The sequence below is a fragment of the Rhincodon typus genome, unplaced genomic scaffold, assembly GCF_021869965.1.
Source record: "Rhincodon typus isolate 14 unplaced genomic scaffold, sRhiTyp1.1 hic_rhity00002972, whole genome shotgun sequence".
In the NCBI taxonomy this organism is placed as follows: Eukaryota; Metazoa; Chordata; class Chondrichthyes; order Orectolobiformes; family Rhincodontidae; genus Rhincodon; species Rhincodon typus.
The window spans coordinates 6888-22764 of record NW_025968610.1 but is presented as its reverse complement, the minus strand read 5'-3'; the positions used below and the strand labels follow the sequence as shown (position 1 = coordinate 22764).

Below are 15877 nucleotides of genomic sequence, written 5' to 3'. Positions count from 1 at the left end.
TCTTCATTCGGTCTAATCATTAGTCCGTGAGATAAACATGACCAGACGACTGGTAAATCAATGCACTGAACTGGAATGGTGTCATTTTAAGAACATGCTTGTTGTTTAATTTTGAACTTACCGACAGGAGGACTTTCCATAGCCGTTCCTGGTGAAATCCGAGGATACCAATTAGCACATCAAAGACATGGACGGTTACCATGGAAACAGTTATTTGAGCCAAGCATCAAACTTGCCAAAGAAGGATTCCCCATTAGTTGGGCTCTTGCAGATGCCATAGAGGAACGTAAGGAAGACATTGAGAAAGACCAGTCTTTGTGGTAAGATATAACAATGTGACTGTCAGCTGACAACTGCATATTGGGTGTTGGAGGTAATTGTAAATCCAGGCTGCTCATTGAAATTGTCTGTCTGATGAATATTTTGGAATGTAATTCAGAAGATCATTTTATATCAGCTTACACTGAATGAGTATACGTGCCATTCAGCCTCACCAATCCATGCTAGTGGCTGTACTTAAGTTGAGCCTACTCCTATCCTTCCTAATTTAAATATCAACAGAACCCTACATTGCATTCTCCAACATACTCTGATTGATCCACCACATAGAGGCACTCAGACAATTTGTCTCAAGCACTCTCAGTAAGAGCAGGTTCCACATTCTCACCATTCTCTCTAAGTACTGTTCTCACCGTATTCCTTTAATTTATTACACGGTAACTTGTCAAAGTTCTTTTGGAAATGTACATAAATTGTATCTACTGAATTCCCCTTGTCTACTCTCACTATAACCCCTTTCAAAGAATTCAATGAGGTTGGGACTGCAAAATTTTCACTTTTGAAACCTTTTGAAATATTGACACTTCATTATTGTATTTTCTGATAATAAGCATTTTTTTGTTTTGTCCTTTAGTAAGGATGACATTATTTTTCTTACTGCCATTGTTATTTGGTCTATATTTCCCTGAAGATGCACGATTTGCTTTTTTACATATCGCTCCAACACTAGTTACCAGCCAATCTTTAGGCACTGCATCTATTTGGAATGAATTATGAAAAATGTATAAAAATGCCCATCTAATGCTTTTTATTAGATTTTTTTACAATGCACAGATTCCAGACCAAGCATGGAATTTTTCACTGCCTTGAGTTGTGTGGGCAAGAGTGAGATTGTTGGGAAAATACAGAGAGAATGGAAAGATCAGATTCCCAACATAGAGAAAAATTATTTTGATATTCCCCTTAAGGTTTAAGTGGTATGCTCTGATTCTTACAAATGAATGGTAACTAACTTATCTCTGTGCATAATAGCTAATCTCACCTCATTTCTATGCAGATTCCAATTTTCCCCTCCTTTGAAAATGCGACGATGCTAGTTCCCGAAATGAAAGTCAAGATGGTTACCTGGCAGCACTACTTGGCACTTCTCTGGGTCTACGTCCGGCTCCACCGTCACCACCATTTCCCTGCATGGTCCATGGGCACAGTCTCTTACATCCTTCCTACACACAAGTGGGCATCACCAAACCACCAATCTCATCACATCACCAGGGCAGGGCCCTTTATGACTTGCATGCCTCTGCCAGATCACCTTGGTCGCAGGGACACCCATACATCTCGTGCATTCTGTCAAGTGATTCAGATGGCTTTGAGTACTCACTCTCACAGCTTCGAAGAGTGTGTGAAATGAACCCTGCTTCTAGTTTAACTTTAGAACAGTGTTGTTGAGGCTGTTACAAAGTCAGAACCCACAAACAGAGGGAGTGGGGAAATAATGCACTGTTTGATGAAGGGAAAACTTAATTCTCAATCTCTTTACAGACAAGTGGTGAGAATATGGAGAGAGATTTATTTGAAACTTGCAGTGTGTCTACAGTACTAAGGGTTAATTTGATCACTTTGTTACTAATGGCTATCTGTAATATACAATCGCCAGCTTGTCATGGCTATATTTTAAAATGCAGAATTCAAGGTAGTGACTAGAATAATTTTTAAATTATATTTACAACAATTTGATAATGCTTCTTGATTAGTAACTAAACACTGCCATTAGTTGGTGAGTATTTTTGAAATTTTGATTCCTCCTGCTTATATCTTCTCTTGGTCTCCTCCCTGCCCATTTCTACATTGCTTCTGAACCCTCTGCAATGCACTCTCAACTTTTCTATACTGTGATACCCACAACTATACACAATACTCCAGCTGATGTCTAACAAGTGTCTTGTACAAGTTCAGCATCACCTCATTGCCCTTGTGCTTTATAACCCATACTGTGTGCTTTATTAACTACTGTTTTCAAGAATTCTACCACATTCGATGATCTGTTCGCATACATACCCATGTCCCTCTGCCCCTGCAGAGTTGTGCTTTCTATTTTATATTGTCTTTCAGTGTTCTTCCTGCCAAAGCACATCACCTGCACACTTCTCTGCATTGACCCTCGTCTGCCACCGATGTACCCACTCCACCAACTTGTCAATGTCCTTTAAGAGTTCCATGCTGTCCGATTATAATTCTTTCAATGTTGTGTCATCTGAAAACTTGGCAGTTGTCCCATGCTCACCAACATCCAGATCATTCATGTATATATCATGAAAAGCAAGGGTCCCAATTCCGACCCCCGTGATCTTCGCTACAAATCCGTCCTCAAAATATCCATTGGCCATTATTCTGTTTTCCATCACTCTGCCAATTTTACATCCACATTGCTTCTGTCCCTTTTATACCATGACTAATAATTTTCCACAAGGCTGTTGTGGCACTGTAATAAACTTCTCAAAATCTATGTATTCCATTTCAACAGCATCACCCTCATCAGGTTTTTCTGTTACCACTTCAAAAAAACAACCCAGCCAATTAGTTAAACATAATTTCCCCTTTAGAAAGCTTTGCTGACTCCTCCTACCCAACCAACCTATCTCCATGTGACTTCTAATTCTATCCTGAATAATTGCTTCTAGAAGTTTCCCCACCAGCAAAGTTAAATTAGCTCAACTGTAATTGCTGGGATTATCCTTGCCAGCTTTCTTGAACAAGATTGTTATGTTTGCAATTCTCCAATTTTTTGGAACCTACTCAGAGTCCAGGGAAGACTGAAAAATTATGGCCAGTACTCCCTCAATTTCTACTCTCCCTTTCATCAAAATACTTGGATGCAGCTCATTCAGTCCCAGTTTCTTGTAAACGTTTAGTACTAACAATTTATCCAAGGCTTCATCCTTATCAATTTTGACCCCTTCAAAGTTTTCATCTCTGTCACATTGGCCTGGGCAGTATTCTTCTCCTTTGTAAAAACAGATGCAAAGTATTCAGTTAACACCTCAGCCTGACCCCTGTCTTCATGTTTAAATCCCCTTTTTGGTCTCTATCCCTTTTCTAACCACTCTCTTATATTTGTATGCCTATAGAAGACTTTGGGATCTCCCTTTATGTTAACTGCTGGTCTTTTCTCATAGTTCCTCTTTGTTTCACACATTTACCTTTTCACCTTCCCTGTAAACCTTTTGATATTCCTGTTGAATTTCAATTATATTTCCTGCCTAGCACTTTGCACTTTTTCTTTCTAATGTTAATATCTACCTCCTTTGTTTGTTTGTCCTACCTTTTCCATTGGAGGGAATATACCTCATCTACAGCCAGACCATCTGCTCTTTGGAGATGGCCCATTATTCAGTTACTGTTTTTACCACCAACATCTTATTCCAATGAATCCTGCTCAGCACTGTACCTGCCTATTAAATTCAATTCTCTGTTAATTGATTTTTCTTACTTCGGATTGTTGCATGTCATTCTCCAACACCATTCTAAACTTTATCAGAGATAGTAGGAACTGTCAATGCTGGAGAATCTGAGATAACAAGGTGTAGAGCTGGAAGAACACAGCAGGCCAAGCAGTATCAGAGGAGCAGGAAAGCTGATGTTTCGGGTCTGGACCCTTCTTCAGAAATTCTAAACTTTATGATGCAATGATCACTGTCTCCTAAAAGTTCCTCCACTAACACTTGATCCACATGGCCCACATCATTTCCAAGGACCAGGTCCACAGTGCAACCTTCCTTGTTTAATTTAGATAAATGTAAGGCGTTGCATCTTGGTAAGGCAAATCAGGGCAGGACTTATACACTTAATGGTAGGATCCTGGGGAGTTTTGCCAAGCAAAGGGACCTTGGAGCGTGGGAACATAGTTCCTTGAAGGTGGAATTGTAGGTAGACAGGAGCGTGAAGAAGGCATTTGGTACACTTGCCTTTATTGGTCAATGCACTGAGTATATGAGTTGGAATGTCATGTTGCAGCTGTAGAGGACATTGGTTAGGCCACTTTTGGAATACTGTATTCAATTCTCCTCTCCCTGATATAGGAACGATGTTGTTAAACTTGAAAGGGTGTGGAAAAGATTTACAAGGCTGTTGCTGGGATTGGAGGGTTTGAGCTATAGGAAGAGACTGAATAGGCTGGGGCTATTTTCTCTGGAGCATCAGGGGCTGAGGAGTGACCTTATCAAGGTTTATTAAATCATGAGGGGCATGGATCGAGTGAATAGTCAAGAACTTTTTTCCCAGGGTAAGGAAGTCCAAAACTAGAGGGGCATAGGTTTCAGGTGACAGGGCAAAATATAAAAGGGATCTAAGGGACAACATTTTCATGCAGAGGGTAGTGCATGTATGGAATGAGCTGCCAGAAGAAGTAGTGGAGGCTGGTACAATTACAACATTTAAAAGGCATCTGGATGGGTATATGAATAGGAAGGGCTTAGAGGGATATGGGCCAATTGCTGGCAAATGGGACTAGATTAATTTAGGATATCTGGCTGGCATTAATGAGTTGGACCGAAATTGGACCCTTGCTATTGCCCCAGGCAGTACAGAAATTAGTCGGTGGCAATTCCCCACATTGTTATGACACAAAGCCAAATCAAATCAGCCTCCCTATCCCTGTATTCACAACACAGTGAAATCAAAATACTCAATGATGTTCAAAATCCACCCAAATGTTTCTAACCAGACTTTATGAATAACCAGTGCCAGACTTTGTGAATAACTGATACAAGACATCAGGCTTATAACTTAAACAAAAGATTTACCAATTTATCAATAACACATTAACTTTTAGGAGACAGTGATCATTGCATCATAAGGTTTAGAATAGTGTTGGAGAATGACATGCAACACTCCAAAGTAAGAGAAGTCAATTTACAGAGAATTGAATTTAATAGGCAGGTACAGTGCTGTGCAGGATTGATTGGAATAAGATGTTGGTGGTAAAAACCGAAGGGTCTGTTTCCGTGTTATACAACTCCATGACTAGATATACACTGCTGTACGAAACTTTCCCGAACACAATCTAAGAACACTTTCCCTCACTACCACTTGCACTAACCAGTATCCCAGTCTGTATTTGAATAATTAAAGTCTCCATTAGAATGCTGTGATTTTGGCATTTCTTTTTAATTTCCTTGCAGATTTGTCCTCTACATCCTTTCCACTAGTTGGTGGTCTATAAACTACACTGGGCAATGTAATTATATTCTTTTTATCTCTTGAATTGACTCCATCCTTAAATCTTCTGAGACATCCTCTTTCTCCAGCACTGCAATACTCTTCTTAACTAATCCTGCCGTCTCTCCTTCTTTCCATACTTTTCCATCTTTCCAGAACAACATATGCTAGGGATATTTAACACCCAGTCTGCCCTTCCTTGAGCCAGGTCTCGTTATTACCACAACATCATAATTCCACATTGCAATCTGCATCTGTAACTCCCCAAATTTATTTACTATAGTGCATGCACTCTCATACACTAAAAGGGAAGGCAAGAGAGGAGTTCTGAATGGGGTGGCAAACGCAAAAAGGCAAAGCAAAACAAAAGAACAAAGTACTCTGAGGTGCATCCAGTTCCAATGTATGAGATGGGTGCTTGCCATTGTATGTAAAGCAGCCTCGCAGCAGCATTACAATGAAAAATGTTGACGTGCACTAAAGGGTAGCAATATAGGAAACTGCATCATAAGTGAGTCAAAAGTGTGCCGTGATGATGCGGTGAAGCTGATACATGTCCAATTCCAACCTTCTTGGATGAGGAGGTGTGATGGAAGTGGTCAGTACCCATGGAGGATGTCCAGAGAATGATAGGCACTGTTGGTCAAGATGGAGCTATTGTGAGTGAATTGGAGCACCAGCTATCTGCTCTGACTTAGGTTAGAACCCTCACTGACCTTTCATTATTTTTTATTTTTGTCATTTTTGGTTTGGAGCTGTGAACTGTTGAGAGTTAGAGTTGAAGGTGACTGTTAGACTGCGAGCAGAAGCTTCTTTCTAAGAAAAACAGAGGAAAACAAAAAAACTAATATTTATCTATGGGACTAGGACTGGAAGTTGATTTTTGTCAAAAGTGCTTTATAGACATTTCGAGTCCAGAGAGGTCTTATGTTTAAACATCTGCCATCTTGTTTTTGAATATTAACAGGAGCCTCATAGGATGTCTATCAACCTAACAAAGAGAAACCAAAGTTTGTGCCTGTGAGGTCTGATTGCTCCCTAGTTGTTCTCTCAATATCAACTTACTGAAATTTTGGACAATAGAATCTCAATGGAGAATTAAATGAATATTCCTCTGTGTACTGGAAGCTATTTGCTTGCATCAGAGTCTTCAGAAACCAAGCAAGATACAATTCGCTGTGCCTGTGATGTTATGTGTTTGAGCATCATTGAGTATTTTGATTTCACTGTGTTGTGAATACAGGGATAGGGAGGCTGATTTGATTTAATAACAATGTGGGGATTTGTCACTGTCTAGTTTCTGCACTGCCTGGGGCAATAGCAAATTGCACAAAAAATGGCTGTCTTGATTTTCACATCATCATTAATACTTTGGGTAGAAAATCTGATTTTTCTTTCTCAACATCAACAATCTCATTCTTCCAATCTTGCTCTATTTTCTAACTGGACTCATCATTGCTCATGTCATTCAGGGGCTGGAAATATTTTCCCCAGTTAGTCCGCATACACGTCTGGAAGAGAAGCAGTATTTGGTTCCTTTTTATTATGATGTGAAACAAGCACATTATCAAGATCACAGTTATAATAGGGCTAATTGTCTGTCTCTCAACAGTGAAATATTTTGCAATTCCAATGGCAAAATACTCCAGGAAAATGAAATTATCAAATTTCCAAGATTAGCTGCAACTTATCAGATTCTGGCAGATGAAGGAGCTGATGCATTTTACAACGGATCTCTCTCCCAACAGATAGTGACTGATATCAGGAATGCAGGTGGGGAAGGCTCTTTAAATTTGTTGATTGAATTTGAACATCATTGGGGAGGGCATATTTATTGTCCAAATCTGATCAGCCAGCTTCTTGAACTATAACCATTGTTATATTAATAGTGATATTGAGGAGGTGCTGGCCTAGTGGTATTATTGCTGGCCTGTTAATCCAGAGACCCAGATAATGTTCTGGGGATCTGGGTTCAAACCCTGCCATGGCAGATGGTGGAATTTGAAGTCAATAAATATCTGGAACTAAGAGTCAAATGATGACCATAAATCTATTGCTGATTGTTGAAAAACCCATCTGGTTCACTAATGCCCTTTAGGGAAGGAAACTGCCATCCTTACCTGGTTTGGCCTACATGTGACTCCAGACCCACTGTAATGTGGTTGACTTGTAACCACCCTCTGGGCAATTAGGGATGGTCAATGAATACCATCGCAGCCAGGGGATAAAAAAATTAGCTAAGGTATACCAGCATTTTGACACTGCAGCCATTAAGGCAAGCTGATATATTTCCAAGTCAAGACTGTGCTTGACCAGGAGGGGGAGATTTCAGATAACGGTGTTCCTGTGTGCCTGCTCCTCTTGTTCTTAAACATGGTGGAGTCTTGGATTTCACATTAATTGTCAATAAAGCCTTGGCGAGTTGTTGTATTGCGTCTTGGAGATGGTACTTACAGTGCGTGTTGTGCTAGTGGTGGAGGGGAGTGCTAATCCTGCTGCTTTCTTTGTCCTGAATAGTGCTGAATTTCTTGAGTGTTGTTAGAGCTGTACTCATTGAGGCAAGTATTCCATGCCACTCTTGATGGATGGATTTTAGTGTGGACGTTGGGATGATTGGCTTCCAATGACGATAAACACTTTTTCTTTTTGGAATAGGTCCAATTAGTGAAGGGCGGCACGGTGGCTCAGTGGTTATCACTGCTGCCTCACAGCGCCAGAGACCTGGGTTTGATTCCACCCTCAGGCGACTGTCTGTGTGGAATTTGCACAATCTCCCCGTGCCTGTGTGGGTTTCCTCTGGATGCTCCGGTTTCCTCCCATAGTCCAAAGATATGCAGGTTAGGTGGACTGGCCATGCTAAGTTGCCCGTAGTGTTCAGGGGTGTGTAGATTAGGTGGGTTATAGGGGGATGGGTCTGGGTCAGATGCTCCAAGGGTTGGTGTGGACTTGTTGGGCTGAAGGGCCTGTTTCCACACTGTAGGGATTCTAGGATTCTAGTGAAGGGTTATCTGATCCCCATTAACTTCACTTGTACTCAGGCTCTTTAATGTGGTTCGCGACTGGAAGGTGTTGTGTTTGTCGCGAACTGAGCGCAGGTGCTCTACAAAACACTCTCTGAGCCTCTGCTTGCTCTCACCAATGTAGAGGAAGCCACATCGGGAACAGCGGATACAATAGACCACATTAGCGGATGTGCAGGTGAACATCTGTTTGATGTGGAAGGTCTTCTTGGTGCCTGGGATGGAGGTGAGGGGGGAGGTGTAGGGGCAGGTGTAGCACTTCCTGCGGTTGTAGGGAAAGGTGCCGGGGGTGGTGGGACTAGTGGAAAGTGTGGAGCGGACGAGGGAGTCACGGAGAGAGCGGTCCCTACGGATGGCAGATAGGGTTGGGGAGGGAAATATATCTTTGGTTGTGGGGTCGGATTGCAGGTAGTGGAAGTGGCGGAGAATGATACGTTGAATCTGGAGGTTAGTGGATGTCTTGGTTCCAGAATGGAAGCACATCACTGTCTCCATGGAGCAGGTTGCGGTTGCTGTGAACAGCCAGTTCCAGTAGAACACTCAGTACCTGCTAGATAGGTGCAGCAACCTTCACTCCATCACTTTAGTCATTGGTGCATTCTACCACTGGATAGACAGGAGGGTCTGGGAGGCCTTGATCTTCCTCCAGGTGCATCATCCACTCAAGGGTTAGTGAGGTGCCATTTAGAGGGAGGAGGAGCAGCATACAGGCACCTAGGGATTTTACTCATGTGGTGGGCAGGTACACCACCTCCCCTCTGCTAGGGACTCATGGGCCTCAGATCAGGCTGGAGCCCTGGGCTACCAGAGGAAGGCTACTAAAGTCATCTGTTGCATGATGGTGAAGCAGTCAGCAGGCTGCCCTGAACTCATCATGGGCTGTCGAGATGGCACTAAGGCACAGCAGTAGAGTGTTCCTGGGACCCTGCTCCAAATCCTACCACAGCAGATGGTAGAATTTTAATTCAATAAAAATCTGGAATTAAGTGTGCAGTGATGACCATTATTAATTATCAGAAAAACCCATCTGGCCCACTAATGTCCTTTTAAGGAAGGAAATCTGCCATTTTAACCTGGTCTGGCCTACTTGTGACTCCAGACCCATAGCAATGTTGCTGACTCTTAACTGTCCTCTGGGCAAGTTGGGATGGGCAACAAATGCTGGCCTATCCACCTCTGCCGACATCCAATGAATAAAAAAGTGCATTTAAGTCATTCTGAGTGCAGAGGTGTTAACTTTCTGTACAGCTCAACGCTTGAAGTAAATACAGCACTTTACATGAAATTCCTGTGCATTATTTCAATCTGTTAAGACTTCTGACTGGTCCTGTTTTCCATGTAGATAACCCTGAGGAGGGTGATACTCTCGATACACACACAAACAACATGTGCAGCCATCCTCTGGGAGGAACAACACCCACTGAAAAGTGAAATGTTAAGCTACACAGTTTGGCTTTGGCAGCCATTCAGTATAGTTCGGCCACACTACTTCTCAGTGATAGATGGATGCTCCCTACAAATGCAGCGTTTAAGTTTTATATAAACATGGTATTTCCACCATTTACATCATATTCTTTCTGCCAAAGTACATTCACCCACATTATATTCCATCTGCCAAATTTTTGTCCCCTCCCCTAACCTGTCTAAATCACTCTGTGGATTCACTATTTGCCTTCCCGCCTATTTTTGTGTCATCTACACACTTGATAGCAAACTTTAATTCCCTCAGCCAAGGTATTATATTGTGAATAAGCAATTATCCAGTAATTACAGTTTGTGTGCTGAAAATGTTCCTTTCATCCTTACTCTCTGTCATCTATTAGTCAGCCAATTCTCTGGCCTTAGAATCATAGAATCCCTACAGTGCAGCTAGAGGCTATTCAGCCCATCTGAAGATTACTCCCAATGCATAAACTATCTTCGTAACTACTTCCTGTAGTATCCCAAGACCTGATAGATTCGTTCTATTAGGCCTTGCGGAGTTACTGATCTTTAGCCCCATTAGTTTCCTTCCTAATTTTCTAGTGATAGATATTGTTTTGAATGATATTATGTTTAGAATGCTATTAGTGTCTTCATTCATGAAGACTGATGCAAAAAAAACTATTCAACCCCTCCGTTATTTCCTGATTCCCATTATTATTTCTCCAGTCTCATTCTCTAAGGGACCTATATTTCACTTTGACATTTCTGTTCCTTATATATTTAAGGAAATGCTTACTGTACATTTTTGTGCATTTGCTAGTTTACCCTCATTTTATTTTCTGCCCCTTTATTATTTTCAAGGTTGTTTCTTGTTGGTTTATCAAACTTTCCCAATCTTCTGATTTGCCAACTAATCCTCGTCACATTGGATAATTTTTCTTTCAATTTGATACTGTCTTTAACTTGATTGGTCAACCATGATCAATTTCATCCTTTTCCTAGAATTCTTCTCCCTCACTGGAATATATCTTTGTTGTGAATTATGAACTATTTTCTTAAACATCTGACGTTGTTCCTCAAACGTCTCACCTACTAAACTCCTTTCCTGGTCCACTCCAGCTAACTCTGTCATCATTCTTTTGTAACTACCTTTCATTTAAGTTCAGCACGGTTGTTTCCAACCTGTATTTCTCGCTGTCAAACTGAATCCTATACATGCTATGGTCACTTTTTCCTAGGCAATCTTTTACTCTGTGATCATTTATTAAACTTGCCTCACTACACATGACCTGATCTAAAATAATCTGATCCCTGTTTGGATCCACAACATATTGATCTAGGAAACTGCCCCAAATATACACTATGAATTTTTCCTCATGGGTCCCTCGGCCAGTTTGATTTTCCCAATCAAAGTGAAGATTAAAGTCTCCATGATTCATTTCCTATCTTTTTAACATGCTCTGATAATTTCTAGGCTTGTTCTCCATCCTGCGCTACACCTACTGTTGAGGGACCCTGTAGTTTCAACAGGATGGCACCTCATTTTTGGTTTGCCTAATGCTGCTTCTGGCATACCCTCCTGCACTTTGCAGTGAACCAGGATTGATTCCCTGGCTTGATAGTAATGGCAGAGTGAGGATGATGCCAGGCCATGAGATCAGAATAACAGTTTAATATCCCACAACTCTCACAACTGATTATGCTACACCTCTTCGCATAACATTCTGTGCTGTCCAACAGCAAGATATTCAACTTGCAGTTGCTCAGCACATTTAAAATTAGTATTAGCATTTCTTCTGGAATACACCCTTTCCATTAACAGGAGTCCTGGTACAATAATCCAGTATTTCTGCTATTGCCACAATCTGTACTGTTCAATTATTAGGTACATCACAGAATTAGCCTAATTTATCTTTGCACAGAAACAACAATGATAACTAATCCTTGTTATTAAGAGGCTACGTATGAGGAAAACCACGATATATCAAATTCTATAATCTGGAGATGTCCTAATTAAGATATGAAATAGTATGGACAATATAAACAGACTACTGTTTCATGGTAATTTGGAACATACATGAAGGGAGTCCAAGCCAAAACCAGTGGTAAATAATCAAAACATATTTGGAAAAAGCTCATCATTTGGAAAGAAAACAACGTTGGAAAAACCTGCCAAATATCTTTGTGATAAAAGCGTTAGAGATGTTCAAAATGTGGTTTGATATTAAGGCAAATAATTTGTGATGCTAGAGCAATTGGAATCATGGGCTAAGTGGCCTTTTCTCATCTTGAATTTTTCTCTAATTTTGATGAGTACCATTGGTTTGAATTGAGACATGTTATCTCTTAATAATTCTCAGCTGGAAACTAAAGTTTGAGGTTTTGAGTGAGAAATCTGACTAGTTGCCACCAGAGGATTTCTACCACCTAGAAAGACACCAGCAACAAATGAAAAGGAACACTATCACCACCAAATTTCACTCCAATTGCACATCATTTCATATTTGACATATTCCTGAATGGCTTGATTAAAACGCTGCATTGGGAATGGGAATTTGCTGCTGTTATAGCGATTGGCCAAATCTTTTGGTTGGAGACCAGATGTACATCTGAAGATGCGAGTTGGAACCCTATGAAGTCCTGAAACCAGAAACTAAGTGTGAATTACCTTGGAAACTCAAATCTCTGATCTATGTGTTCCAAATGCACCGACCCCTCTGTGAATACTTTCAATTCTGTATTAGAGCTGGACAATTGGACCATTTCCACAGTATTTACTGATTAGTTACCTGGAAGATGTTGGATAGATTAAAACCTTTTGTCTACTTGGATAACTCCACACTGGAAACCACTCCCATCATGTCCTTGAGTCTCCACCACCACCTGACTATCCACATTGCCTGACTAGCCACGTTACCCGACCAGCCCCTTACCCAACTCAATTATCCCACACAATCTAACTGTAAACCTGCAGAATAATCTCCTGATGACTTGGCTAATCCCTACACCAACCTCACTCCAATTACCCAACTAGTCCAGCCACCAGACCTGATCCAGTGACCAATACAACTTCTCAACTACCCCCAACTTGATCCAACTATCCCATAACCACAAGGCTAATCCCCAACAAGATCTGACTACCTCCTAATGACTCGAATAGCCCCTGTCCACCCAACACTCTGATCTGATAGGCAATTCAGCCAACACCTACCATCTCACTGAACTACCCCTCAACATGTCACGCACCTATACATTCACCCACTTTCTAACTCAACTGTTATAGGGAGGATATTATTAAGCTAGAGAGGGTTCAGAAGAGATTTACCAGAATGTTGTGAGGTATGGAAGGTTTGGGTTGCAAAGAAAGGCTGGACAGAGCATAGAACATAGAATTTTTTTCACCAGAGCATAGGAGGTAGAGAGGCGACCTTATAGAAGTTTATAAAATTACGAAGGGTACAGATGGGGTTAATAGGCGTCTTTTCCCTCCAGGGCATATTTTTAAGGTGAGAGGAGAGTGATTTAAGAAATACATAAAGGGTGATTTTTTTTGCACAGAGGGTGGTTCGTGTGTGGAAAGAACTTCCAAAGGAAGTGGTGGATGTAATCACAGTTATAACATTTAGAAGAAATTAGATAAGTACATGAATAAGAAATGTTTGGAGGGATATGGGCCAGGAGCAGGCTGGTAGGATTAGTTTAGTTTGGGATTATATTTGGCATGGACTTGTTGGACCGAGGGTCTGTTTCCGTGCTGTATGACTATTCTATCCACACATCCACCACCACTCACCCACCTATCTGCTCATCCACCCTACTCTCCTATACATACTTAATGCACCAATCCACTCCTCTATTCACTAACATTCAAAGATTGGACCTTTAAACTCAGCAGACAGCAGCTGAAGATCTAAAGAAGTAATGATGTAAAGTGTGTTAAGTGACCTGCCTTCTCCTGATTGTACTTCCCTCCAACAGAGTACCCTGAGTGACACTGGTAATAGCTAAGACCGGCAGACCCTGAAAGGAACATGCAATAGGGTAGTGTCAAATCAGGGAAATCTTCAAGCTCATTATTGCTGCTGCTCAAAATATCCAGGCTTGTGAGCTCAATTCCACTCTGCTGTGTGGTTGAAATATATTTGGCATTATTATGTTAAATTTCTTTTTCTCCTCTCCAGGTGGAATTATAACTCTTGAGGACCTGAGAGATTACAGAGCTCAATTATCTGAAGATGTGGTAAACATGTCAATTGGTGATTACACATTGTTTGTGCCCAGTGCTCCTTCCAGTGGACTTGTGCTCACATTAATACTGAACATCCTAAAGGGTGAGATATCAGAGCAGTGACACTTGGTCAGTGATGTCAGAAACAACAATAGAATGTTTGAGGAGAAAACTACCCATCATCCAAATTCTTTCAACAATCCATAAGACCATAAGACATAGGAAAAGAAATAGGCCATTCAGCCCATTGAGTCCACTCCACCATTCAATGAGACCATGGCTGATCTGATCATTCTCAAGTCCAGTTTCATGCCTATTTCCCACAACTCTTGATTTCCTTTCTAATTACAAATCTATCTCAGCCCTGAACATAGCCACCAACCCAGCCTCTACATTAAAGAATTCCACAGATTCACTACCCTCAGAGAATAAATTCCTCCTCAGCTCTGTTTTAAATGATGACCCCTTATTCTGAGATTCTGGTCCTAGACTCTCCCACAAGGGGAAACAACCCTTCTGCATTGTTCCTTTCAAGTCCCCTAAGAATCTTGTATGTTTCAATAAGGTCACCTCTCAGTCTTCTAAACTCCAAAGAGTACAGGCCCAACCTACTCAGCCTTCTCCCAGGAGGCAGTCTTTCAATAAACAGGATCAGCCTAGTGAACCTTCAATGTTTTAACAAAGATCTGTTGCTCAGGTTGTGGTTGGAGTTGACGGTTGATTCACCGAGCTGACTGGTTTTCATGCAAACATTTCGTCTCCCTTATAGGTGACACTGTCAGTGCTGTTTAGCCTCCGTTGAAGCGCTGTTGTTCTATCTTGCTCTGAATTTATATAGTCAGGTCTGTCATGGTGGGCTGTCTTGTTTCCAGTTTTGTACCGTAGTGGTATGTAGATAGGGTCTATTTCAACATGTTTGTTAATTGCATCGGTGGTTGAAAACGAGGCCTCCAGGAATTCTTGTGCTTGTCTTTGTTTTGCTTGTCCTAGTGCTGTAACTTTGTCCCAGTTAAATTCTGTGTCGGAGTGTACTGAAACGAGGGAGAGTTGGTCGTACCATTTTTGCCGCGAGTTGGTGTTCATGTATTCTGGTGGCGAGCTTCCTGCCTGTCTGTCCTATGCATTGCTTCTCGCAGTTGCTGCAGCGTATTTTATATATCACATTTGTCTTGCTCATTGTGGGTATGGGGTCTTTCATCTTTGAGAGTAACTGGTGAAGTGTAGCTGTTGGTTTGTGTGAGATGGACCCCAACTACAAACCACTATGGTAGAAAACCAGAAACAAGACTGTCCGCCATGACAGACTGGAACATAGAGATTCAGAGCGGGACAGAACAACAGCAGTCAATAGAGGCTACACAGCACTGATGATGTCACCCAGAAGGGAGATGAAATGTTTGCATGAAAACCAGTCAGCTCAACAAACCAACCAACAACTCTAGTGAACGTTCTCTACACTACCTGTATGCTAGTAAATCTTTCCTTAGATAAAGAGACCAAGCCTGTTCACAGTACTCCAGCTGCAGTCTAATGAGTGACTTTTATAGTTTTAGCAAGAATTTCTTATTTTTATTGTTATATTTCATTCCCTTTGAAATAATAGCAAATGGTCCATATGCTTCCCCTTTTACTTGCTTATCTTGTATGCTGGTTTTATATGATTTATGCATGACGGTTCTATTACATCCACTATTTCCCCTTTGTCTAA

The 15877-nt window shown here is 41.2% G+C and overlaps 1 protein-coding gene across 1 annotated transcript; it reads left to right on the top strand.

Moving 5' to 3' along the window:
* Positions 1-127: 127 nt before the first annotated feature.
* On the top strand, positions 128-14272 carry LOC109924284 (glutathione hydrolase 1 proenzyme-like; the record flags this gene model as incomplete). Its single annotated transcript, XM_048593500.1, has 3 exons — positions 128-320; positions 7109-7269; positions 14123-14272. Coding segments are annotated over 3 exons (504 nt in total), but the record flags the coding sequence as incomplete, so codon positions are not given.
* Between the last annotated feature and the right edge of the window lie 1605 nt (positions 14273-15877).